The sequence below is a fragment of the Sphaeramia orbicularis genome, chromosome 16 (assembly GCF_902148855.1).
Source record: "Sphaeramia orbicularis chromosome 16, fSphaOr1.1, whole genome shotgun sequence".
NCBI classification, from domain to species: domain Eukaryota; kingdom Metazoa; phylum Chordata; class Actinopteri; order Kurtiformes; family Apogonidae; genus Sphaeramia; species Sphaeramia orbicularis.
Window position 1 is genome coordinate 38,130,641 of NC_043972.1, and position 27,064 is coordinate 38,157,704.

Below are 27,064 nucleotides of genomic sequence, written 5' to 3' on the forward strand. Positions count from 1 at the left end.
TGCATAGTAACGTTTGTGAATTTGAAATCTGAGCTGTGATTGGTCGGTGGGAGCTGTTCGTCGACGCAAACAACCAGCCCAAAAACGAGCGCGCTGCCATGTTGAATTGTCAATTTTCTAAAAGAAGAGACAAAAGACTTACAACTCAGTGGACTTATTTAAATAGCGAGTATTTACGTTACTTTATTAACCTGCCGAAATAAGGCTAAGCGTCGTCAAAAAGGAAAACTGTGAGTGGATGTGTGGTGGAAGTGAAGGTGGCATTTGTCTCCGACTTAGGTAAAGTTATTCCCAGAGCGAACTGGTTAACTATCACAACTGAACACCTATCATATCGGCTAAGCTAACGATAGCATGCTAAATAAGTTGTTTGGTTAGCTTTAAAGATTAATAAAGTACAAACTCAAAACTCAACAGGTGGAATCCGGTTAACTCTGGCAATATAGTTTTGTGTTTATTGTTGTTCCACATGATCTAAGACAAAGACGCTCAAACACCAATAACACAACATGTAGCTAAAAGCTAACGCTAGCTCGTTAGCTTAATAGTCAAAGCCACGTTGCTATGCAATAACTTTTAACGCTGCTGTGCTTGTTAGTTCTGTCAAGTTAACCTTGCTTATGATAGTGACAACAAAGAGTTCATGAATGTGGAGATCCGCTCGACACCAACCTGAATGTGGACTCGGTGTCTTATTGGTCCCGATTGAATAGGTTTTGCGAATAGTAAGGGGTTAGTTGTAACTGGCAGTGAGCGAAGTTTTGGTTTTGAGTTTTATTGTTAGCTCCTGTTAGCATTAGCCGATAGCCATGGCACAACAACACTGCAACTTAATTGACTTCACATTGTTTAACCTGTTGGTTTTCTGCGTGTTACTTTGCTGAAGTCAGTACGATCTTAACGATAAAGTCTATAAGACAATTTGCAATTGAAGTGGTGTTGAAATGTTTTTTTTTAATTGAAGTCGGTTGTTGTTGCAGGCATTTTTAAACGTACGTTTATTTATAGCGTACAATTTAAATCGCTAAAACTACGATGGATGACTATTTTCAGTCACTTGCCAATATGTTAACAATAACTATGGTTATTTATTTCCTCGCAGATAACCTGGATTTTGTTATTCAACGTTCTCCAAGCACTGTGCATTTTTTTCTTCTCAAGTTTTTGCTGCAGAAGTAAAGGAAACCCCTTCAGAGATTTACGTTGGACTGTTCAATATCAGCTGAAGTGACTTTTTGAGCCAGTATTAAACTCCACTCTACAGTATTAGTACAACAAAAACATCCTGATACTACTGTTCTGAATTTATACATGGTCAGACTTTGAAAACCAAGATTTCAGTGTCTTGGGCCGTACAAGGAAAACTAAGAATTGTTATTTCAGAAAGAATAAACTACTTAGAGAGGCAACTGAAGTTTCTTTAGTGACATATTTGCTTTATTTATTCATGTGAATGTTTATTTCTCCCTTTTTTGGAGAGTGTCTTGTAAATAGACAGGATTCATATGCAGACTTCTTCTTTTCAAGAGGTCTGAACATTGAATTGTGTACTTAATACATTCTTTACAACAAGAAGTATAGGAAAAATACATTTCTATTTTTACAGTGTATAAAGGTATTTTTCACTCAGAGGCATCAAGTAAAACAGAAAGAAGAAAGAGATACAAACATTGCGAACTGTGAGGAACGTTTGTCCTGAATTTTTGAGAAGCAACTGAACCCATGGCTACTGCAAGGACAGCAAGTCCAGCAACTATGATTGGAGTCAACAAACCAACAAATGGGCATTTCAAAGGACAGACCAAGCCAACTGGCCAGCAGTCAGGACTCCATGGAACTAGCCAACTGCCCAGTGCACCCATTATAAGGAGCAGCATCCCTCAGAGTAGTGGTGGCATCAAGTAAGACTCTATTTTTATGCATTTCCTCACTGGGGAAAAATAAAATTCTCCAGAAACTTACCTATCAGTTCTAGATATAGAAATCTACCAGTTTTGGCAGAAATGTAACAGCTAGATTGAAACATGGTTAAGACTTGTTCAAGACTAAAACTATGAACCCTCTTGTACTGTTATTTATTTATTTATTTTTTTGTAAATTTAAGGTTTGCACTTGATCAGAAATGTCTTAGTCATAAATTTTTCTTCCTCAAACATGTACATAGTCTGCTCTTTGTACGGACACTAGGATATTGCAGTCTTCTGAATTTAGGTGCAATTAATGCATAAACCTTTGTTTAAAAAAAAAAAAAAAAAATCCCTGCCATTTAAATGGGAGAAGTTCTGAATTTTGACAGACCTTTGGATATTTTGTCATTATTTTAGATTTTAAGTGCAAATCTGTCCAATCAGGTTTGGTGATGATTGGAAGAAGTGCCTGGAACTTCCACAGAAGGACAACAGAGTGAAAACTTCGGTAATCTGTCTTTAAACAGTAATTGTATTAATGACACACATTTCAATCTTTTCTGTAGCATTGTTAAGAAATAGTGTTTGTTTGACCCACTGTTAATGTTTCAGTGTATTAATTCATCCGTAAAAGCATAAAATGACAACAGTAACTTGTATTTTGTATCTTCAGGATGTCACATCAACTAAAGGGAATGAATTTGAAGACTACTGCCTTAAGCGGGAACTTTTAATGGGAATCTTTGAAATGGGGTGGGAAAAACCCTCCCCTATACAGGCAAGTAAAGCACTGTAAAATGATCTTAATTTGGATTTATGTTACAACACCACAGGGTTGCCTTTGAATTTCCAGCAGAACTTTCTCTCAAGTCTTTCATCAAGAAATTCCTCCAGATTCCATTGGATTACAAGTTATGTGAATTAAATCTAATTTTATCCTTATTAAAAACATTTGGAGTTGCATTAATAATTCAAGCACATTTCTTCTTGATTCACCTCCCAAGACACCATTGTCCTCTCTGACATTAGACAGTACTATTCCCTTACTTCACAGTCTTGAATGTGTGCAACAGTGGACTTTAATTCTGTCCTTGCAGCTAACCTCATGATTAGTGGATGTTGGAGCTAACCGAACCACTTGATGTAGTCTTCCTCTTCTAAGATAACATGAATTACACATCGTGCTCTTTTTTCATTGTGGTGCTGTTTAAGTAATATATGCTAGTAGTCAACAAGCATATTGTAGCTGTGGTTAATTACTGCATTTCTGTTTGGAAAGGTCAGTAATAGGATTACGGTAGTCTTGGTTGTTTGTTCTGATTGTTTACTGAAAATGGTGGTTTTTACTTCTTCAAATCTGAAAGTCTGTTCTGGCCTACAGAACCTAATACATTATACTAAATTGACTTGTCTGTCTGCTGAAAGGAGGAAAGCATTCCAATTGCACTGTCGGGCAGAGATATTTTGGCTCGGGCCAAAAATGGCACGGGAAAAAGTGGAGCCTACCTCATTCCTCTCCTGGAGAGGATAGACCTGAAAAAGGATCACATCCAGGGTGAGATTCTACTACTTCATGTCCCGAGAGATACAAAGTCATAAAGTGAAAACTGCTTTTATTGAACATGTATGTTTGTATCAATTGGATGTTTATTACCACCAAATCCTTTATTTATCAGCTGTGCGCAAGATGAACTCTGTTTTACAACAGTAATGTGGTTTATTTACCTGAACCTGTGGGGAGGTGTAAGTGCAGACAGTTATAGGAAACCTTTTTGGCACTGGTCACACTACACATAATGTGGTTACAATTGTAAGAAACACCTGATACGTCTTGACACAAAATAACACATGGATTGGCTACTATATTTCAAAGAATCTGAAGAGGTCACAGCATTGGCTAGATGACACTGGTTTCCAGTTTTTTGGAAATTGTCTGCTTCAGATTAAATGTGCCAAATCTTCCATGCTCTGAAGGTGACTTGGATAACAAATGACTGAAGTGCTGGTTGGCTAATGTTTTCAAGATAAATGATGGTCTTATTGCATACGTGTATAATAGATGTGTATATATCACACACTGAAGGAATCTGAAAAGGTGAATGTATTCTAATGTGCAGATAGTGTTTTCAAGCAGCACATGCACCAACACCTTGAGGTATAAAGAGACCTAAAATGGAGTGATCACTAAAAGCTAATGATTTAAACAGCATTTTTGTGCCAATGATTATGTCTTGGGTATTTTCATCTATATACAGCTGCTCACTATAGTGGTTGTACGATACATCTAATGGGATATTATATTCTAAGAACAGCGAAGTCGTAGTGTAAATAATTAAAATATGAATAACAAACACTCAAGAGTTTTTAACTGGCAAAACATTCTAGCCAGCTCCACAAGTCTATTTCCAGCTCTCTTGATATCTCAGCTTGATTGGCTAATGTGAATGTTGTGTGTATTTTTTTTTTTCTCCTTTTTCCTCTCCCTCTTCCCTTCTGACTTGTATCTATTCCCATGCATTACATGAGCTTGTCCCATTTCTGTCTCAATGCAGCTATAGTAATGGTCCCAACAAGAGAGTTGGCGTTACAGGTGAGCCAAATCAGCATTCAGATCAGCAAACACCTAGGAGGGGTGAAGGTCATGGCGACCACAGGTGGAACCAACTTGAGGGATGACATCATGCGTCTTGATGAGATAGGTACTTGTCATAATATTGACTCTGAAGTCTTTGTCTGAGAGAGAAATATAAAATATGGACAGTGCTACTTAAAATGCTGTTGAATGAGAAACACACCTGCTGACTTTAGTAAAGTACTATACAAACTTTGTTGGATGTGATCATTGTGCGCAAGATGGTTTTGCTGAAAAACTTACCATGTCTTTGTGCTTGTCTTCTTAAAGTACATGTAGTGATTGCTACACCAGGGAGGATACTAGACTTGATCAAGAAGGGTGTGGCCAAAGTGAATAAAGCCCAGATAATGGTGATGGATGAGGTGAGTTGGACTCAGTTTTGCTGAATTTACTTTTCAGCGTGAAGTTGATCGGCAGCCAGCCGTCTATAATACTCTATAAATATCCCTTTATTCAGGCAGATAAGCTGCTGTCTCAGGACTTTGTCATATTGATTGAAGATATTATCAGCTTTTTGCCAAAGGACCGCCAAATCCTGCTTTACTCTGCTACTTTCCCCATCAGTGTGCAGAAATTTATGGTGAGAACTCATACAGCAGTTAAAAGTAACATAGAAGTGATTGATCCACAAGGTACACTTAAAAGACATGTGATTTTTTTTTTTTTGTTTTCTTTTCCCCTCAGAATAAGCACCTGAAGAAGCCCTATGAGATCAACCTGATGGAGGAACTGACCTTGAAGGGAATCACACAGTACTATGCTTACGTGACCGAAAAACAGAAGGTCCACTGTCTCAACACACTCTTTTCTAGGGTGAGTATTTAGCCTCTAAAGCAGGCGTGGCTAATATTCATAAAAAGTTGCATCAATGTACAGACTAACTACCAGGATGGAAGACACTATCCACCTCCCATTGCTGCATATAAAGTGTAAAATAATATTTTGTCATTAGCCTTATTTATTGGTTTTATGGGGGGGTTAATTAACTGGCTGTACATATTTACTAAAATCAGAAAATGATGATATTTTAAAATGTGGATCTGAAAGGGGATCAATGCAAACCATGAGAGGAGAAAATCCACCCTTGTCTTTTCATGTCCTTGCATTAATTCTCACGTTATGCATCAAACTAATCACTTGTAGATATTCACTAAAGTCTGTAGATTATAGTAGTACAATACATTGTTACGTCTGTCGCACACAGACATAAGAGAAAACAGTACCCTGCTTCACCATTCAGCATGTGGGGTGGTAGTATTTAGCACCATTTAACAAGCTTTTGTTTCATGACTAGCTGCTCAGTATGTTTTTGTAGATTTCTTCAAATAAAGGTAGGTTCTTATTTACCTTAATCACCAGAAGTACTAAATCTTTATATTTCTATTACAGCTTCAGATCAATCAGTCCATCATCTTCTGTAACTCCACCCAAAGGGTAGAGCTTCTGGCCAAGAAGATCACCCAGCTAGGCTATTCATGCTTCTACATTCATGCAAAGATGATGCAGGAGTACAGGAATCGTGTGTTCCATGACTTCAGGAATGGTTTGTGTAGAAACCTGGTCTGTACAGGTTGGTAAACTTAGTAATGGGTTTACAATTTTCACTTTTTAAAAAAAATTAGTAGTGGTCAGTATATTTACTCATGCATATAATTTCTTGTAGACTTGTTTACTCGGGGAATTGATATCCAAGCAGTAAACGTGGTCATCAACTTTGACTTCCCTAAGAGTGCAGAGACCTACCTACACCGCATTGGCAGATCAGGTAATGAACCTTAAAATACAAATTCATATTCTGTTACTGAATATTTAGCCTTGGCCCCTCACAACTGTGTCTTTTCTCAGGGCGCTTCGGTCACCTTGGGCTGGCCATTAATCTGATAACTTCAGATGACCGCTACAACCTGAAGAGTATTGAGGATCAGCTGGTCACGGACATTAAACCCATCCCTGGGAGCATCGATAAGAGTCTGTATGTGGCAGAGTATCACTCTGTTGACCCAGATGATGATGATGGCAGCGATGGGGGACTCAAAAACAAGGAACAAGGAGCAGCCTGAAGGCACGGTTAGTTCTGTAAATATTGTTGATCGTGAATATTTACAGTAAATCACTGAGCCTGTTTACATGCACACCAATGCTCTGATCATTATCCGATTTCTGTACTTATCGGAATATTCAAGGTATCATGTAAACGGTATAATCTGATATGCTTTATCAGATAACAACAGTAATCTGATTATTATAAATCAGATTAACATACCTGGATTTCTGCCCAATACTCCGATGTCTTTCTGCATGTATACAGGTTAATCGGATTTATTTCGTTCTTTTACATCAGTGCATGTGTAAAAACAATTAAAATCATTGAAAACTGAAGTTACGCAATCAAACGTGAGCAGAAGACAATAACAGGAAGTCTGAGTCTACAGTCACCGTACGTGTGAAATCTGATAATGGACTGGAGTGTCTACACTGGGGTTTTCAATTATCACATTTGAGTGCATGTAAACACGTCAGATCTGATAATTACAATTCTCTGACGAATCCCAGTTATGGGATTTTTATTGTCGTGTAAACAGGCTCATTGAGTTTTGTAGATTATATTTCAGTTGTGATTTAACTTGAAATGGCAAAGAAATACTAAACAAGTTAATGTGTGGCTAGTTTTAATTCAGTGGAAATAAACTGTGTCATCTGTATCCAGTAAGAAACAAACTAGAGATGTAAAGATATGAAAATTCCATATCATGGTTATTGTGATCAAAATTATGAATGTTATTATAGCGGTATTGTTGAAATTTGCTCAAAATGTTCAGAAAGTACTTATATACACACACTGAAATAATTTAACCAAGTTTTATCTTGGAAAAAAAAAGAAACAAAAAACACACAGTGTACTTTCTGTTGGCAGAAACATTAAAATATTAACATGTAAACATTAAACATACAAATGTGAATTGAAGATGGCACGTTATGGCCATAAGAGGTAACTGCACTTTGTGCAAATTGTTGATAAGAACCAAGAATACTTTTCTTTACATTCAGTGCTCAAGAGTAGATCTAGTCTTACAGATTTAAGAAGTGGTACAGAAAGAACACTCTCACTGTTTCATGTACCTTATCTAGAAATCATATAAAAGCAACACTACCATTTTAAACAAAATAGTGTGGCAGAAACACTGAATAAATAAAAATAAATGTGCACTGAAGACGGCACCTTATGGCCATAAGAGATAAGATAAGACATGCCTTTATTAGTCCCACAAGGGGAAATTCCAGATTTACAGCAGCAAAGCACACAAGCAAAAGATGTTCAAGAGCAAAAATAGACAAATCAAAAAAACTGTATATACTATTTACAGCTGTGCACATGCTGGTCATGCCACAGGTTACTGCACTGGAGGGAACTGCACTTTGTGCAAATTGTAGATAAAACACTTTTAACATTCAGTGCTAATGTATGAGATCTAGTCTTACAGATTTCAGAACTGGTACAGAAAGGACACTTTCACTCTTTGGTGTACCTTAAGTAGAAATCAAATGTGCATACACTAACATATTAAACAAAGCACTGTCTGTGTGGGTGCCTTCTGCCATGTTTTCAGAGGCCAAATATTGAAACCTGTACATGTGCACCTGGAGTGCGGCTCCTTCTCCAGGAAATGAGCAGTATCACTGAGTTTTTCAAAGTGCAGTAATTAAACATGGTTTTAATGATAATTACAATTTAAAAAGGTAATACTAACCATCGGGGAATTCTACTGTGGTTTATCATTATACCAGTAATCGTTACATCCCTAAAACAAACTAATTTGAACTCTCCACTGCTGTCAATGTTGCAGACAAAGACAGGTGGCATTAAAGTAATTAACCTACATTTTAGCATTAAGAAGCAAAGACTGTTAAATGGGGATGACCTGATGAAGCGGCACTCTGGTTTTAAATATTGTGTCAAATCTAGTTTAAACTTTCTTGAAATGCAGAAGCACACAGTGTAAAAACAGTGCCTTTAAGGATAATGCATGCCAACTGTGTTAATGGATAGATTAAGAGTAGCAGAAGTTTTACTGGATAGAGGTGACGTGTTAATGAATATCCTCCACAGCCCACACAACAGCAGTCACTACACATTTTAACAGATCTGATCAGCATAAAACCACCAGCTGTCTGCGCTCCACGGTGTTTGAGCAGTGACTTATTCACGTGATTATAACATTTGTTTCTCTTTTTTGCAGGAAACGATGGCGCCTGGCATTCATCAGCATTTGGTGACACACAAAATTCTAAGTGAAGACACCTGTTACATAATTTAAATGGTCTGTATTGGATTCATTTTTACTTCCCTTTTTGCATTTGAAGCGATCTCCCAGTTTCATATGTGCTTTGCACTTGCTAGCCCCAGTTTGTGCCTGTTTACCATTCCCTCACACTGGAGTTGCAATGTTAAGTCAACGAGACATGAAAACATTAACACTCACTGATCAACAAACATCCAGCAGGGTTATGGATTAAAACATCAATTCTGAAAGCATTTTAGGAATCCTCAGTCTCTTTCAGCTACGTGTGTGTGTATATTAAAAATTCTATATTGAACAAGAATATGGAAAAAAAAGTCAACCCTTTTCTCAGTATCACTGTTATCTTTCCTTTTGTAGGCTACACAAAATCCTGATTGAAGGCTCTTTTTTTGTTCTCCAGTGGAAAGTTCTCTTTTTTTCTGTTAGTCTTTTTGGATCCCTAAAACATTGTTTTGTGTGTGTGTGTGTGTCCCAGTTGACTTGCCACAATGTGAGAGAGAAGCAAACTGGGGCTATGTAAATGCCATCTTACTGGTATCTCACTGAAAACTATCATTCTGCCACGTGATCTACATTATGATTGTGTTGCAACTCTGTCATTGAATTTACTTTTGACAACTGATGGAAACTTTTTTGCGCTGTGATGTAAACATGAATGTGAATCTAATGTTGGACTTACATGATAGGGCCCAACTCACATACCTGCTGTGTAAATAAACAACACTGGCGATGTTCACATCCTGCTGGCAACCTTTATGAGCAGATGGTTCAAAAGTCCAGAATGTAAGATTAAGTAGCATCTAGCACGGATGTCAAATCTCATGAACCTATAATTTATATAGAATTCAAACACAGAAAAAGCAAATATTTAAATTGAGGAAATATACCATTAAAAAAAAAAAACAACTTTTGGATTTGGTGGCAACATCATGTCTCCAAAAAGTGAGGGCAAGACCATGTATCCCACTAGCATCCCCTCTTCTTTTAACAGTAGTCTGGAAATGTCTGAGAGCTGAAAAGACCAGCTGCTGGAGTTTGGGAGAATGACATCTCATTTGTATCCGATACAGGATTCAAGCAGCTCAGTCTTCCTGGGTCTTTGTTGTGTTTTTTGTTTCATGCTGCTACATTTTCAATTGGGGAAAGGTTTGAGCTGTAGCCATTCCAGTTCAGTTATGGATATGCGTGTTGCTTCCATCAAACTGAAAAATGGTTTGTTTTTTTTCTTAAAATGGTATATTTTCTCATTTCATGTTTTTTTTTTGTGTGCATAAAATATAGGTTTGAGATTTACAAATCCTTACATTCTGTTTTTATTTACAGTGTTGTAACTCTTCGAACTGGCGTTGTCATTTAAAAGAGTATAAATGCAGTTGTTTTTTTTTAAGGAAAAAAAAAACTTTTTTTAACTAAAGGCTTTGGATTGGATCCTGAACATAAGGCTCCATGAAGAAAAGCTCAGCATCACAGTAATTGGACAAGGCATCTGCAGCTAAATATTTGCTCCTATACACTGATGATTGTGATGAAACATGAAATGGTGGTTATAATTTTTAATATTCTGCATTTTAGTGTTATTCAAACAGAAACATAAAAATCATATCAGTGACAGTTTTTTTCTCTCCTAAATAACAGTGAGGAGACTTTTGACACTTTGTTGTAACTTCTTTATCCCATATAGTTTGGCTGCATTTTCTCAGGTCTAGATACTAGATGTCTGTCATGTATACCAGACCCACTCAGGAACTTTTTTGCAACATACTTAGTCCAGCCAATCTATTATACAAGTAATCTTCATGTAGTTTCTGTATTCATCCTACTTCCTTAAGTGCCTTAGTCTAATTCCACACATCTACTTACAAGGACCTTCTCCTGACTTTTCAAAGCACATGTCCCCAGTAAAAAGCACAGCTGCACTGACATCTGCAATGGTGGTTGAAGGCTGGATTTGTTTTTTGAAAGTTCCTCTTTTGTGAATACATTTCAGTTTTGGACTCGTGGACTTAAGGATGTTTTCAGAATGGGTGCAAAACTTGAGACCATGTTTCTTCTGCTTCATGATTTGTGACCAGATGTTCTGTAAAAATTGAGGGAGAAATTATTTTCTGTTGAATGTGTCAATGCCAGCGCCTCAAATGCATTAAAAGTCGGATTGACTGACTATTCCTTTTGTTTGTTGAATTTGTCCATTTTACTTTTTACACACGTGCCTGGTAAATCCTTAGCTCGTCTTTTAAAGTATAAATATTGCCAAGTTGTCCGTAGGTGTGCTGCACATGTAGGTTACGCACCTTAATGCACGGTGTACCCTTGGAATGTCATTCAGTCAGAGGTAGAACGAACCCAATACTGGCCAATGAATGTCGTCGTACGTCACCAGAGACAAGCGAACCCAAGTGACACAACTGTCATTTCACCCAATGGGGACTGAGAGAAAATGTGCATCAACCAATCAGTGGACGAATTTCAGAAAATGGGCGGGAATTTGTCAACTACCGTCACGAACGTTTGTCGTGAACTTTGCCGGTGTTTAACTGCTGTGCCGTACCGTAAACGTGAGTAGCGAAACCTTAAAATTAGCGTAATTTTTAGAGCGGCATGACTGGTGATCCCACGAGGGTCCATTCGTTCCAGGGGTTATTTTAATGGCTGCCTTTTCTGTATGTAGACGCACAGATCTCGTGGTCTACTCCACATGGTTACCTTGCTAGTCAACCAACCAAGCGACCCTGCTAGCCTGTGTTAGCATTAACAGGTTAAATACTGCTAGCGGATAGTTTCGCCGGCTGTTGGCTTATCTCCAATTGTGACCTTGGTGGGAAACCATGGGCCACATATCAGTATTATTTGACTTACAATATTTTAAAGCCGTTATGACATAATTTATGTATCAATAGTGTGACTAAGCTGGGCCTTAGCTGTAGCCAACTCGCTGTACTGTCAAGATAGTGGGGAAGATCACTGCAGCTAGCTAAGTTAATAGTAGCAAAATGATTAAGTTAGCTAGCTGTTATGAAGACAACTGTGTCTAAGTGCACTCAGTGTATACCACACTGGTATAGGATGTGTTTAAAGAATACTAATATGTGTTCTATATTTAGTCTAGCTGTCACTGGGCATTAAATTAAACTTGTCTAGCTTTGACACAAACCGTTCCAGGGATTACCACTTGTTAGCCTGTAGCAGAGTGGTTGAACTAAAATCATGGAAATAATTCATTCTATAAAACCTTTGTCCACTGTATCTTTCCTCTAGTCTGCTATAGTCTCAGAGTATGGGCAGTGTGTTGGCTGCCGCCTCCCCCAGCCCGGCCCCAGCTGCAGCTGGCGGTGGTCAAGGGGTCCCAGGGCTGGTGTCCGTCCCTCCAGGCTTTACTATGCCCTCCGTCTCTTCTGTCCCTCCAACAACTGAATCCGGTCAGCAGACAGAGGGTGGAGAGTCTCCACTCCCAAACCCAGGCACATATGAGGAGTGCCACCGCAAATGCAAAGGTTAGAAAACACTAACTACTGTGGGTGATTTTAGTTTAGTCCTTGTGTTTGGTCAACTTACATGTTGTTATATGAATTGGTATATAGTAGTTCCTCTTTCATTCTGGGTTTATGTAAATGATTGTGCTGTGATATCTGTTTGCATTTCTTTCTGTTGTAGAGGTGTTCCCGCTGCAGATGGAAGGGGTGCGGTTAGTGGTCAACAAAGGCTTGAGTAACCACTTCCAGGTCAGCCATACTATTACCCTCAGTACCATGGGGGATTCTGGTTATCGCTTTGGTGCTACCTACGTAGGGAGTAAACAGACTGGTCCAGCAGAGGTAATGATTACTTTAAATAACTTGTATTTGGGTCAATAATGTAAAGCGCTTTGGGTGTCTAGAAAGGCGCTATATAAATCCAATCCATTATTATTATTATTATTTGGCAGATTTTGTTATTTATAAAGTGTTTGTTCATTGGTATAAGCATTAAAACCCTCATAAGTTCTGTGATATATTTCAAGGTTTTGTTGCATTGCCTTCATATTTTTCTCTCATATTGAACATCCAAACTAAAAATCAAAGCATATTTACACTGAAACTGTTTAAAACAGTTGTGCATTTTGTTTGCTTTAGTCATTCCCAGTCATGGTTGGAGATATGGACAATACTGGCAGCCTGAATGCTCAGATCATCCACCAGCTCACAAATGCTGTGCGCTCCAAAATAGCAATCCAGGTATAGAGATGTGTGGAGAAAACAGACTCTGAGATGTAGTCTGTTATAGTTTATTTTGTGGGTCATAGCATTTTACCAGTCTCAAGTCATTGGTTTTTTTTTGTGTGTGTTTTGCAGACTCAGCAGCATAAGTTTGTGAATTGGCAGTGTGACATGGAGTACCGAGGTGAAGACTTCACCTCTGCTGTGACACTCGGAAATCCAGATGTAATTGCTGGATCTGGTATGATTGTTTTTACAAAGGTGTGGTAAAGAAAATAACTACTGTGTAGGGCTATGTGAATAAATACTGCACGCTTTTTGTCACAGTTACTGTTATTATGTGATACATTTACATAAGATTATAATTTCAGGGTCCAAGTTCTTGAGAAAATAATTTGGAAGTTATACATGGTGGCAGCTGTGATTTAAAAAGTGGACTTCCTCAGTCTAAGGGAGAAGACATCATGCAGTAACCTGTGCCTGTAATCTTTTTACCATTTTCTCTAGGCATTTTAGTGGCCCACTATCTTCAGTCAATCACACCTTCACTGGCTCTGGGTGGTGAACTAGTGTACCACAGGAGACCAGGGGAGGAAGGAACCGTCACATCTCTCCTGGGGAGATACACAGGTCTGTTGAACTGTGCACACCAGAGCTATTTGTTTCATTAGATTCACATTTTACAGTTGATGTATGTCTAATATAATCTTCATATTTTGTAAACTTGCTCATAATATCATGTACTTTTCCGTTGCATGACCGGGATTTAGATAAATGTATACCCCCTCACAGTAAATCAGCCAAAGTTTTACATTTTTGTTTGGAGATTTTAAAAAATCACTGATTTCACAATTTTCTTTGAATTAAAAAGTGATAAACCACATTTTTTTATCTGAAGATTGAAGCCTATAAACAAAGTAACAGAATATTAGAATAGAATTAATGATAATGATAAATCGACACAAAGGAGATATATCTAACTGAGGGTGTATAATGGCATATTTTTAAACTGTACACATATTCTCTTTTGAATTAAAGATTTCCATAAAGAATGGGAAAATGCAGCTTGTGTAAATGCAGCCTCGCTAACTGATCAATAAGAGAGCTTTCAATACTGAAAAACTATTTGAGTCTGAAAATAGAGATGCCACAAAGAAGAGTAATATAAATAATGTTACCGCTTGAAATTGACTAAAAACGGGTACATATGGGTAAATTCACCTGCTGGTTCCCCTGACACCTTCAATGGCAGCTCAGTGCTAATTGTGTGTGTGTGCGCGTGCTAATGCTATGTACCGTGTGTGTATCGGGATGGGTAAAATGCAGAGTCTGGATTTCCCTGCAGGGGTAACTAAATCGAGTTAACTGTTAATCTAAGCATGCAGTACTGTAGTAACAGATAAAACATTAAGTATATTTAAATGCAATTAAGACATAAATCATGCATGTAAATTTTAAATAATTCCTTACATAAAGTGATGAAGTCCAGCAACTGACCAGGTACAATCAGATGTGAAGTATTAAATAGTAAGAATAAAATAACCCAAAATAAAATCATTAGACCCAATAGTTGAACAATCAAACATAGTAATAGAGCAGGTAGGTGCATCACACAGTTGTTTTTATACATGATTCATTTTTTTTTTTTTTTTTTTTTTTTGTTCCTTTTCTTGCCAGGTGATAACTATGTTGCTACTTTGACTCTCGGAGGTGCAGGAGCTCATGCTACATACTATCACAAAGCAAATGATCAGGTAAAAAAAAGTTACTTTGCCCTCTACATTGGCCCAAATGTGGCATTTTGGTGCAGATTCTGGATCTTACATATGAGATTAACTTCTGTCTGATTTTGCAGTTGCAGATAGGAGTCGAATTTGAAGCCAGCACAAGGATGCAAGACACAACAACATCATTTGGTTACCAGCTGGACCTTCCTAAAGCTAATTTGCTATTTAAAGGTAAATACATATGAATGCATGTGTAGCTCCTTCAGGGTGGTGTCCTTCAATTTTACCTAGAGGTAGACTGATATATCAGGCCCATATATTGATTTTTTTCAATATTGGCCATCGACCTCAATTTGTTTTTCAAAGCCGATATTTGATTAGTTGTAAAAATATTATATGAAACCTGTTATATGGCAACAGGGTGGTGCAGCGGATAGCACTTGTGCCTCACAGCAAGAAGGTCCTGGGTTTGATTCCAACACCAGTTGATGGGGGTGGGACCTTTCTGTGTGGAGTTTGCATGTTCTCCCCATGTCTGTGTGGGTTTTCTCTGGATACTCTGGCTCCTCCCACCATCCAAAGACATGCACTGATAGGTTAATTGGTTAATCTAAATTGCCATTAGGTGTGAATGTGAGAGTGATTGTTTGTCACTATATATCGGCCCTGCGACGAACTGGTGACATGTCCAGGGTGTACCCCGCCTTCGCCCATAAGTAGCTGGGATAGGCTCCAGCGACCCCCGTGACCCTAGTGAGGATAAAGCGGGTTTAGAAAATGAATGAATGAATATACATGTTTTAAGATTTTTGATCCGAAAGAGTACTATGTGTATTTGTATTAAAAATTAAATTTATATTGCTGCATAGTTGCTGAGTGTTTCAACTGTATTTTGCAGTCAATGAGTCAATGTGCCTTTAAAAAAAAAAAAAAAAAAAAAAAATATATATATATATATATATATATATATATATATATATATATATATATATATATATATATATATATATATATATATATAATCGGCCTTAAAAGTCGGCTGTAGATATTGGCCATCAGATGACCAAATCTTGAAAAATTGGCATCAGCCTTAGAAAAACCCATATCGGTCAACCTCTAATTTTCCCAATGCAAATATTAATAAATACCAAACTATTCTTTTTTTCCTCCTTTGTACTTCTCAGGCACAGTTGATAGTAATTGGGTGGTTGGAGCAACCCTTGAAAAGAAACTGCTGCCACTGCCTCTCTCACTGGCCTTAGGGGCTTTCCTCAACCATCGCAAGAATAAGTTCCAGTGTGGCTTTGGTGTCACTATTGGCTAGAGGAGCAGGGGCCACACAGAGCCAGCTCACAGGCCACAGCTTGGACCGGCACTGAGACACACAGGAACCTGGACTGAGTATAAGAAATTGGATTCAAAGACTCTCTTACAACTGTGAAATCTGGGACAGATAGAGAGACTCATAACTACCAAGGAGCCAGGACTGGCCAAGCCATGCCTACATTCTGTAGCACAAATGTCTTTCCTTTATGGTGTATTGGATATACCCAGAGGCTATACAGATGTATATCAGAGGGCATCAGATGATGCATGAGAACATGTGACGCTAAAATCATTGTAAGTGGGTAGACATAATATATGGTGACCATGTCTGATGGATTGAAATAAATGTGATTACTTTTTGTACAAGTGGATGTTGTGTGATTTTAAAAAGGGAAATGCCAGGGTGCAGACTGCAGACAATGCATTCTATCTTTGGTAATAATGGCTACAGTACATAATATTCAGAATCTGGTGAGTTAAACGGCTAAAAGAGAATAGTCAGTGGGAACTCAGAACGAGTGTCGTAATTTCTACTGGGGACGTGGTGATAATGATACTGATCTGAACAGCTGGATCAGATAAGGTGGAGTACAGTTTTATTTATAGTTTATCTGCTAAATCTTTCCTTTCCAAAAATGACTTGGAAAACAAATGACAAGAGTGCTGGTTAGCCAGTGTTTATAAAGATGCACTATGGTGTTGAATATATAAATAGCTTCAAGTACATTGAGATTAATGGAAATATACATCTTACATGAGAAGGAATGTGAAAAGTGAATATATTCTAATATGCAGACTTAAATCGTGGAACAACTGAATAAAACTCATTCTCAGTTTTATAGAATTTCCCGTTTTTGTTTTGAAACTATGGCCAACCAGTACACATGACTTGCTTTTCTTTATTCATGATCCACATTTGGTGAAGTGTCACTGCTTTTATTCTGGAGGCATTTTGCTTGTAGATATCGGCGGTGATATCGGTGACATGGGCTCCTACCCAAAGACTGTCTAGTTTAATTCTATTATTCACCATGTATTTATACCATTTCCCTCTGTTTTTCTAAATAATGACCAAAAAGTATGTTAGTGTTCTACAAAATAAGACCTTACAAAATAAATGTCATCTACTGACAACAAAGGTCAGGACTTTGGAGGTATTTCACACAACTGACAGAAATTATTTTTTCCAAGTTGCTGGTGCAAGAGCATTCATATAAAGATAATTAAGTGTGTATTTATTCCCTATACTTTGTTTTACCAAGAAACAACAGTGGTGTTTAAAGTCAAGTCTGGTGTTTCTTACCCCATCCCAGTCTATTCCAAACAGTGAGACGTTTTGCTTATTAATTAATCTGTGAACAGTGGTATCTGATTAGTATCGGCCCATACTCAAAGCCTGGGAATTGTTGACTGTTTGACATGTAAAAGTCAGATCAGTGCGTCCTTAAGCTCTATGAAGTTTTTGAATCAATAGGAAACTACTAAACGGTGTGTTTAATGATCTGTAGGAGTTAATCTGCTGCCCCCTAGTGTCCAAAAACAGTTACTGTCACATAAGTGTAACTGTACCCACGACTGCCCTATCCTGTTCTCTTTAGGTGTACAAATACACAGTTTCTCTTTATAGGTACAAGACTTTATTGATCCCACTGTGGGGAAATTCCAGTGTCTACAGCAGAAAAGTACTAGTAAATAAGTGAAAAACAAAGTGTAGAGAAACAGGCAGAAACAGGAGAATCTGTTACTTATATTACTTGTTCTGTACATGCATGAATAAAATAATCCCAGTTTTAAAGTATCATATTTTGATTTGGTATACCTAAACTTTAATACAATGTATGTGGTTTTGATCACTGGAGCTAATAGAAACCTGTTATCACACACTAGCAAACTAATGGAGTAAATCTCATATATGAGAATATAAACATCAGACAGACATGTTCAAATAGGTCACACTAGAGGCTTATTTTGTTTTTAAAAGCTGTTTTGTCCAGAAACCTTTGATTTTAATGATCCATATATTTCTAGTATATCCTAGTTATATCTTGTATGAAAATGAGAATTGTATACATTTCTAAATTAATTTAATTTAATTTAGTTTAATTTTACTTAGCAGCAAGAAAACAATTTGTGCAAAAAAGGACTGTATAAAAGTATCACACAAAGTACTGAAAAATGTAAACAGTGTACTAAAGCTACAAGATGAAAATGAAATATACATATACAACTAAAGTACTACAACACTACTAATATATACAAAAAGCTAATGCTATGCTACAGATGAGCGATATGTAAAATAAATAATAATACATACAGGTAATATAGGATATATACAAGGTAAATAAGGTCTTTGCTTTGAACATCTGCAGCTGGATGTTGGTGTTGTCATCTACTGTTTGAAAGGTCACCTGTCTGTCATATTTACCATACAGCAGTTGTACAAACACTCCAGCAAAGGTCTTGTAGAGTATTACCCCTTCTGTAGAGACCTGTAAACATGGCCCCCTCTGGAGTACTGCCGTGGGCGATGTGTTGTGATTCCAGATGGACCAGAGTCGGAAACCTTTTTCAGTGTCATTTATCTGCAAGATTACATATGGACACTTGACCTCTGATGCCATTAACTGTCGATGTTCCTGTTCCTTATGAACTTCAGTGCCACCTGGAAAGACTTGGGGACATTCAAACATGATGGTGAGAGGTTTGTGGACCTGGAGGTTCGGTTTTGTTGCAAAGAACAGGATGTCCACAAAGTCTCTTTACAATCACAAAAATGTATTACAAAAGTAACTGATGAGATATGTTAATCAGATTTGTTCTATGAACTCAATTTTTTATCAGTTTTTAATCACATTATGGGATTGTGTGCAATCAAATCATTGGTCCATTTTTCTTCAATGAGAGATCAATTACTCCAAATATTTACCTTTGACCTTTTGACTGAATATGTAGCACCACAGCTGGACGACCTTCAACCAACCATTATTTTCCAGGTAGATGGTGCACCACCATACTGGGGACTGCATGTTGGTGGGTTCCAAAATCAAACATTTCTAGATTGGTGGATTGGAAGAGATGACCAGATTCCCTGGACACCTCATTCACCAGATGTCACTGCCCTGGATTTCTTTGTATAAGATAAGATAAGATAAGATAAGGTAAGGTAAGGTAAGGTAAGGTAAGGTAAGGTAAGGTAAGGTAAGGTGAGGTGAGGTGAGGTGAGGTGAGGTGAGGTGAGGTGAGGTGAGGTGAGGCGAGGCGAGGTGAGACGAGACAAGACTTTATTAGTCCCACAAGGGGAAATTCCAGGTTTACAGCAGCAAAGTACAAAAGCACACAAGAGCAAAAGAAGTGCAAAATCAAAAATAAAGACAAATCAAAAAAGCTGTATACAATTCACAGCTGTGCACATGCTGATCATGCCACAGGTTGGATAGGGATACCGTTTATTGCAAAGAATTATTTGGAGCCGCTTCTGTTGTGGAGCCTGACAGCTGCAGGAAGGAAAGGCCTGCAGTACCTCTCCTTCACACACTTGAGGTGTCTCATCCTGTCACTAATGGAGCTCCTTACTGCAGTGAGTGTGTGTTGGAGGGGGTGGGAGTCTTTGTCCATCATGGAGGACAGCTTGGCTGTCAGCCTCCTCTTCCCCACCTCCTCCACAGGTTCCAGAGGACATTCCAGGACAGAGCTGGCCTTTTAAATCAGTTTGTCCAGCCTCTTCCTATCAGCTGCTGTGATGCTGCTCCCCCAACAGACCACACTGTAGAAGATGGCAAAGGCCACAACAGAATCATAAAAGGTCTTCAGGAGAGCCCCCTGCACCCCAAAGGACCTCATCCTCCTGAGCAGATAAACTCTGCACTGACCTTTTATGTGAAGTGCAGTGGTGTTATCAGTCCAGTCCAGTTTATGGTTCAGATGAACACCCAGGTACTTATGAGATGTCACCATCTCAATGTCCCTTCCCTGGATGTTCATTGGTGATGGGAGGTGCGGGGGCGCCAATGAAAGTTCACAACCAGCTCCTTGGTCTTACTGGCATTGATCAGGAGGTGGTTTCACTGGCACCGGTCCACAAAGTCCTGGATAAGTCCCCCGTATGACTAGTCGTCCCCATCTGTGATGAGGCCAACGATTGCAGATTCATCAAAGAACTTCTGCATGTGGCAGGTGGGTGGCAGGTGGGTGACAGGTGGGAAAGTCAGCAGTGTAGAGAGTGAAGAGGAACGGTGCCAGTACCATTCCCTGGGGGGCCCCAACACTGCAGAGAACAGTCTCAGATACACAGTCCCGGGTCCTCACATACTGTGGGCGGTTGGTAAGGTAGTCCAAAATCTAGTATGTGAGGTGATAGTCCACCCCTGAAGGCTCCAGCTTGTCCCTCAGGATGTCCGTTTCTATGGGGTTATGTTAAAGATATCGTGTATTGAACAAAGCTACAGGACATCAGTGACCTGAAGTAAAAGATCACTGATGCCATTGACACCATTGATGACACTATGATACAGCCAACATGGAAACAAATCCAGTACCATCAGGATGTGCTTCATGTAACTAATGGTTCCCACATAGAGGTGAATTAAATGAGGGAAGAAAACTCCAATATATACTGATTCATTTGCTTTTGTAGTAAATGTATTAAATTGATAACAGACTTCTGTAACTGAGGATCGGACAGCCAAGGCCCCTGCCTTGGTCTGCTGTTCAATCCAAAAAGCACCGGATGCTTCTGCTTCTCCCAGCAGGTAGTGGGCCCACAGGGTGACAATCCCACATCACTGGTTCGGGCTGGGCCTGGCTGGACCCCATGGGCAAAGGCCTGGCCATCATTCACTTGCCCATGGGCCCCAATCCCAGGCCTGACTCCAGGGCGGAGCCCTGGTAACTCTCCAGGCTGGGTACACACACTCTGATTTCAAGTATCTTGGGATCTTGTTCATGAGTGAGGGTAGGATGGATGTACGGATGGACGGATATTGACAGGCGGATCGGAGGTGGAACATCTGGATTGATGCGGATGCTAAACTGGTCCATTGTGGTGAAGAGGGAGCTAAGCTGAAAGGCGAAGCTCTTGATTTACAGGTCGATCTACGGTCCGACCCTCACCTATGGTCATGAGCTCTGGGGAATGACCGAAAGAATGAGGTCACGAGTACAAGTGGCTGAAATGAGTTTCCTTCACTGGGTGGCTGAGCTCAGCCTTAGGGTGAGGAGCTCGGACATCCCGGAGGGACTCGGAGTAGAGCTGCTGCTCCTCCACGTCCAGAGGAGCCAGTTGAGGTGGTTCAGGCATCTAGTGAGGATGCCTCCCGGACACCTACCAGGGGAGGTGTTTCGGGCATGTCCATTCGGGAGGAGACCATGGGGCCGACCCAGGACATGCTGGAGGGATTATATATCTCAGTTGGCCTGGGAATGCTTCAGGGTTCCCCAGAAAGAGCTGGTGGAAGTGGCTGGGGAGAGGGCTGTCTGGGCTTCTTTGATGAGGCTGCTGTCCCCACGACCCGGAGCAGGATAAGCGGATGAAGATGCACAGTTTGGTATGGTACAGTACGGTATGTAAAGAGACTTTATGGACACCCTGTACATCAGATTAGAACCCAAATGACTATCTACCTCTGTTTAGGTAGTTGCGGTCCAGTATTATTACTGTTGATCCATCTCATGAGTTGAAGGTCTACTGTACAGTCACACACACCTGATCCAGATGCTGCGATGTTGTGACTGTGGAAATAGCAGAACTGCAGACACTTGATATGACACTCCCTATTGAGGCTCATCCTCTTGGTCACTCAGACTCTCTTCTATCCAGACGCTTTACTAACAGACATGAAACAACCTCAAATTTTGTTTCCAACATTCATATTTTAATGTGCACATATAAACACATTTAGTTGATAAGATCTGGAGGATGGGATTCTTTTAGTGCTGTACTTTAATATATAAAAACATTGATTTCCATCAGACCACACAACATTTTCATTACATAATCATATTTTAAATGACACTAGGGATTTCCATAGACACAAAAAAAAAAAAAAAAAAAAAAAAAAAAAAAAAAATTCCATAGACACTCCGTGTTATTAATGGCACGTCTATGTTTGACTGGTGGCTGGGTTTGGTTTTCCAAAAAGGTCAGATGACAACAACTGGGACGAACAGAATCCACACCTACATACTGTTCTTTACATTTAAATTATTTAACATCTGAACAGACGTCCAGAATATCAAGCGCTACATCTATAAATAAAAGCAAAAACTGTATTTTTCACACACTGCATTCATAAAAACTCTTCAAGAATATACCTGTTCTAATGCCACCTTTGTTTCAGTAATGCTCTTGATTTCTTCAATTTCTAACATAAAAAAAACTGTTTCATGCAAGTAATGAAAACATGTATTGTATGTGAGGCATTGATACATTAAGTCAAAACAATAACAACATAATAATGAACACCGATTAAATCAGAGGAAGTAATGTACTGGAAGATTTTTGTCAGCAGGTCAGATCAGATCAGCATGTTTTTCCTGTTTCAACCAATGGAAAGTTAAAACTGGTCTCTCACAAGTATTTTACTTCAAATTCCAGTTTGAGAGTGAGAGTTGGGGCAACGAGGGGGGAAACCACCTAATTCATCAACCGAAAAACAAGGACATTCATCCTCAGGGTGTGTTTTGAACTGAAGAAATGATGAGAAATAAGACATTAGATTGGCCTCGATAGAGGCACGCTACCACCAAAAAAACAAAAAAAAAAAGCCGCAACAAATTAGGTTGTTATTTAACTGGGCATAAAGTATTTCTTTTTAATTGAGAGTCTTTACCTCCTGTCTACCCCTTTGATGAATTTACGTCTTTCTTGACTAAACTTGAAAAGTCTTGAAGGAAAAGGCATCCATAATATGAATGGTGCTTTTCTCATGACATATTTTACCTCATACATCCAACAGGAATCATATATTGTTTCACAAGGATCATAGCGTTCTTATAAAACAAGTTTAAACAATATATGTCCCTCTGTGCACAAACTGGTTAAATATATGTTCACCTTTGGACATCAGTCACTAGTGACTGTGTTAATGAATTCATTAAGGTTTGATTTATATGTCATATTCTGGCTCAACAAAAGAGGACAGAACACAAAGAGAACGATTAACCCTATAAACCCTAGGCTTAAAATGGTCCATCTGGGCTTTTTTTTTCTTATTTTGATTAGAAAAAGGTTAAAAAATATATTGTGAGTTCTTTTACCCATTTTTCTAGAGCACTTAGAACTTTGAAAATCTAGAAGTCATTTACATTTTACTGCATGCTATAATGCTGCTAAAACGGATTCATCTCAAGCTTCTAGTGCAGGTGTGAGTGAAATACTGTAATGACCCAATAAAACCTATAAAGCACAACGTCTCAGGTTTCAGAAGCTGTTGAAATTTTTCCAATTGCAAAAACAGTGACAGAGTTAAAGCCATCGAAACTGCATATGCAAAGGGTGTATCAGGGATGACACATCAGGTTTTAAAGGATGTGCCCCGGAAAAAAAAAACGAGATGTTGGTCTAACTTTTTATTTTACTTAAAAGTACCTCTAAAGAATCCCAAAAGCATCAATTAGTCACATGTGAGGTATTTCAGACTGTTTGAAACCATTTTTGAAGAGGGTAATTTTCGATGTTACGATTTCGAGTGTCGAAAATGACACTCTTCAAAAATGGTTTCAGAAAGATACCTCACATGCGACTAATTGATGCCTTTGGGCTTGTTTAGAAGTATTTTTAAGCAAAAAAAAAGTTGAACCAAAATCGCGTTTTTTTTCCAGACCACATACCCCCCCTTACGATTTATCGTACTGGTGGTGGAAAATGACCCTCTTCAAAAATGGTTTCAAACAGTCTGAAATACCTCACATGTGACTAATTGATGCCTTTGGGATTGTTTAGAAGTATTTTTAAGCAAAAAAAAAAGTTGGACCAAAATCGCTTTTTTTTTTTCTGGACCACATACCCCCCCCTTACGATTTTCCATACCGGTAGTCGAAAATGACCCTCTTCAAAAATGGTTTCAAATAGTCTGAAGTACCTCACATGTGACTAATTGATGCCTTTGGGCTTGTTTAGAAGTATTTTTGAGCAAAAAAACAGTTGGACCAAAATCACGTTTTTTTTCTGGACCACATACCCCCCCTTACGATTTTCCGTACCGGTGGTGGAAAATGACCCTCTTCAAAAATGGTTTCAAACAGTCTGAAATACCTCACATGTGACTAATTGATGCCTTTGGGATGGTTTAGAAGTATTTTTTAGCAAAAAAAAAAGTTGGACCAAAATCGCGTTTTTTTTTCCGGACCACATACACCACCCTTACAATTTTCCGTACCGGTGGTCGAAAATGACCCTTTTCAAAAATGTTTTAAAACCATCTGAAATACCTCACATGTGACTACTTGATGCCTTTGGGATTATTTAGAAGTATTTTTAAGCAAAAAAAAAAAGTTGGACCAAAATCTCGTTTTTTTTTTTTTCAGATGACATACCGCGCCCTTACAGTTTTTCATACCATTGGTTTTAAAATGACCCTGTTGAAAAATGGTTTCAAACAGTGTGAAATACCTCACATGTGATTTACTGAGGCCTCTGGGATTGTTTAGAAGTATTTTTAAGCAAAAAAAAAAGTTGGGGGGGGTATGTGGTCCGGAAAAAAAAACAAGATTTTGGTCCAACTTTTTTTTTTTTTCTTAAAATACTTCTAAAAAATCCCAAAGGCATCAATCAGTCAAATGTGAGGTATTTCAGACTCTTTGAAACCATTTTTGAAGAGGGTCATTTTCGACCACTGGTAAGAAAAATCGTAAGGGGTCGAAATTCTTATTTTATATGACCAAAATCAGAAACAATATAAGAAATCAACAAAAGGTGCGGATGATCCATCTTTATTACATGTGTGAATGCAAGGTGTTGCATGATTGGAGCTGTATGTGTGGAATGTGTGTGAAAGGAAGAGATCCAAAGCCAACCACCATACCTGATCAGATGAGAAACAAAGAGACAGAACAAAGGACAAATAGGTCTGGGTTGTGTGGCATCACAGCCCAAATGAAGAGGGAGAGAGACACTGAAAACACTCCCAGGCTTTAAAGACACATCCCAGGTAACTACCGGAGGCTAAGTTCTATGCCTGCAGAAGCTAGAGCTAGAGCAACCAGAGAAACAACATGAAAATTCCTCCTCACAAAGAAACTATGTGTACGTCCACATGCTCAAAGCCCTTGTCACAGTGTACTTACATTAGTACATACTTGTCACTCACAATATACATTACATTATTCCATTCATGTGAAGAAACAGATACTGACTGGAGCGCTTATGATTACAAGTTTCTGAAAATACATGATTGTTTCCATTTTATGCCATGTTTATTCTGGATGCACATATGCTTTAATGTTTTTATATTTTTCTTTTTTATGTAGTCGAGAACTACCTCTAAGAAAAATTTTGTTATGTGCACACAATAACAATGAACATTCTTGAATCTTGAATCTTTATTTCAACTATAAACATAAACGACCTGATGCCGTTTGATTCAAAAAGCACTGTTTGGCAAAGTGAAGCTCCAAGCTTCCAAGCTTTTTTATATTGACCCAGGGAATAGAGGAGTAGAGTTGGATCTGAAAGAATCTTCACAGCGATCTGTATTTACAGTTGTCAATCATATTAACCCCTGTACAAGACTGAAAACACATAATCATCCAAAACCTCTAGTCACTGTGTAGGTTTTCTGCAGCCTTTAAAGACAGAGTTTCTTGTTGGGCCACTTGAATTTCAACATGCTGAAAGGTAAGCGTCATATTTTTGCCCAATGTCGCCTAAAACCTCACGTGTCTGAAAGGTTATAGACGTCTTTAAAACAGGTTTGAACTGCATTCTTGTGTAGACCACACCATCAAAGGCTGACATGTAAGTTTTGTAATGCCTCATTTACTAGCATGTTTAATCAGATATGCTTGAAGGCAGAGGTGGGGGAGTCACTTGAATGTGGACACAGCATTGACTTGAACTTGAAATTGTTAAGGGACTTGACTTCAATTTAGTATTTATCTTAATTAAAAGTGACTTTGACTTGTCAAGGCATCCAGCGCAGAAACCTATTAAGAGGACAGTATTTAGTGAAACTAAAACCACTGAAGGAGTTGAAGTATATTGATCTAATACACTGTTGTCCTTATTGTTGGAATAAAATAATTCTACCTCTTCTCATGAAATGATTGTGACTATTGGATTTATTCTTGATAGATAAAGTGTAACTAGGCCTCAGTTTGTAATCACTGCATCTGGTCAAAGGTTAAAGGTGATTGCTGATGTGTCTAAATAGGAAAAAAAAAGAGGAATGTGTATGAAAACAACATTATTCAAACAGCAGCAGTGTAGTAAAAACAGTTGGGAAATAAGTATTAGATCGTTTATTTCGGTGAAAACTACAAATACATACTATAAGTAAAAGTAGTTCATTTCAAAATTCATTTCATTAAAAGTTGGCATTATGTAAGTATAATAAATCAGATGGAGTTGAAGTGTTTCTTCTGCCATAAAATGTTAAAAATATTTTTCGTTCCATCACTGTCTGGAATGTAAATTTTTGAGGATACTGATCATTTTACTTTAATTTTTGTGAAAAACCACACAGAAACTCTGACTTCTGTTTTTACTTTTGTTGTTACTTTTATGTTTTGTTAAACCCTTAACCCATAAAGACCCAAATATCCACTGGTGACCAAACACATCTACTGATCTAAAATGTTTAATAACTTTAAACCCAGTGATCCTAGCAATACATTGAAATTATTCAGGTAAAATATAGTTTGTCATCTTTTCATGGTCATCAGATATGACCAATTTGGACGTTCAGAGGCTCCGTAGTGAAGTGAAAACACTGTCATCTTCTACAACGTTGATTCACCAATAAAACCCATAGAGTTTCAT

The 27,064-nt window shown here is 38.3% G+C and overlaps 2 protein-coding genes across 3 annotated transcripts; both read left to right on the forward strand.

Moving 5' to 3' along the window:
* The first annotated feature begins 70 nt into the window (after positions 1-70).
* ddx61 (DEAD (Asp-Glu-Ala-Asp) box helicase 61) lies at positions 71-11,004 on the forward strand. The gene is made up of 13 exons (XM_030157550.1): positions 71-279; positions 1,103-1,901; positions 2,352-2,415; positions 2,581-2,685; positions 3,333-3,462; positions 4,460-4,606; positions 4,810-4,904; positions 5,000-5,122; positions 5,227-5,355; positions 5,932-6,112; positions 6,206-6,307; positions 6,388-6,609; positions 8,781-11,004. The coding sequence occupies exons 2-12, from the start codon at positions 1,723-1,725 to the stop codon at positions 6,600-6,602; spliced, it is 1,470 nt and encodes a 489-aa protein (XP_030013410.1). The 5' UTR covers positions 71-279; positions 1,103-1,722; the 3' UTR covers positions 6,603-6,609; positions 8,781-11,004.
* A 302-nt stretch (positions 11,005-11,306) lies between these two features.
* tomm40 (translocase of outer mitochondrial membrane 40 homolog (yeast)) lies at positions 11,307-16,452 on the forward strand. Of its 2 annotated transcripts, none has more exons than XM_030157551.1 (9): positions 11,307-11,398; positions 12,099-12,334; positions 12,495-12,655; positions 12,953-13,054; positions 13,172-13,277; positions 13,544-13,666; positions 14,714-14,790; positions 14,892-14,994; positions 15,948-16,452. In XM_030157551.1, exons 2-9 carry the CDS (start codon positions 12,118-12,120, stop codon positions 16,085-16,087), a joined length of 1,029 nt encoding a protein of 342 aa, XP_030013411.1. In that variant the 5' UTR covers positions 11,307-11,398; positions 12,099-12,117; the 3' UTR covers positions 16,088-16,452. The 2 variants fall into 2 exon arrangements, with proteins under 2 accessions (XP_030013411.1, XP_030013412.1); XM_030157552.1 differs by lacking the exon at positions 11,307-11,398 and adding an exon at positions 11,699-11,794.
* Positions 16,453-27,064: the final 10,612 nt, after the last annotated feature.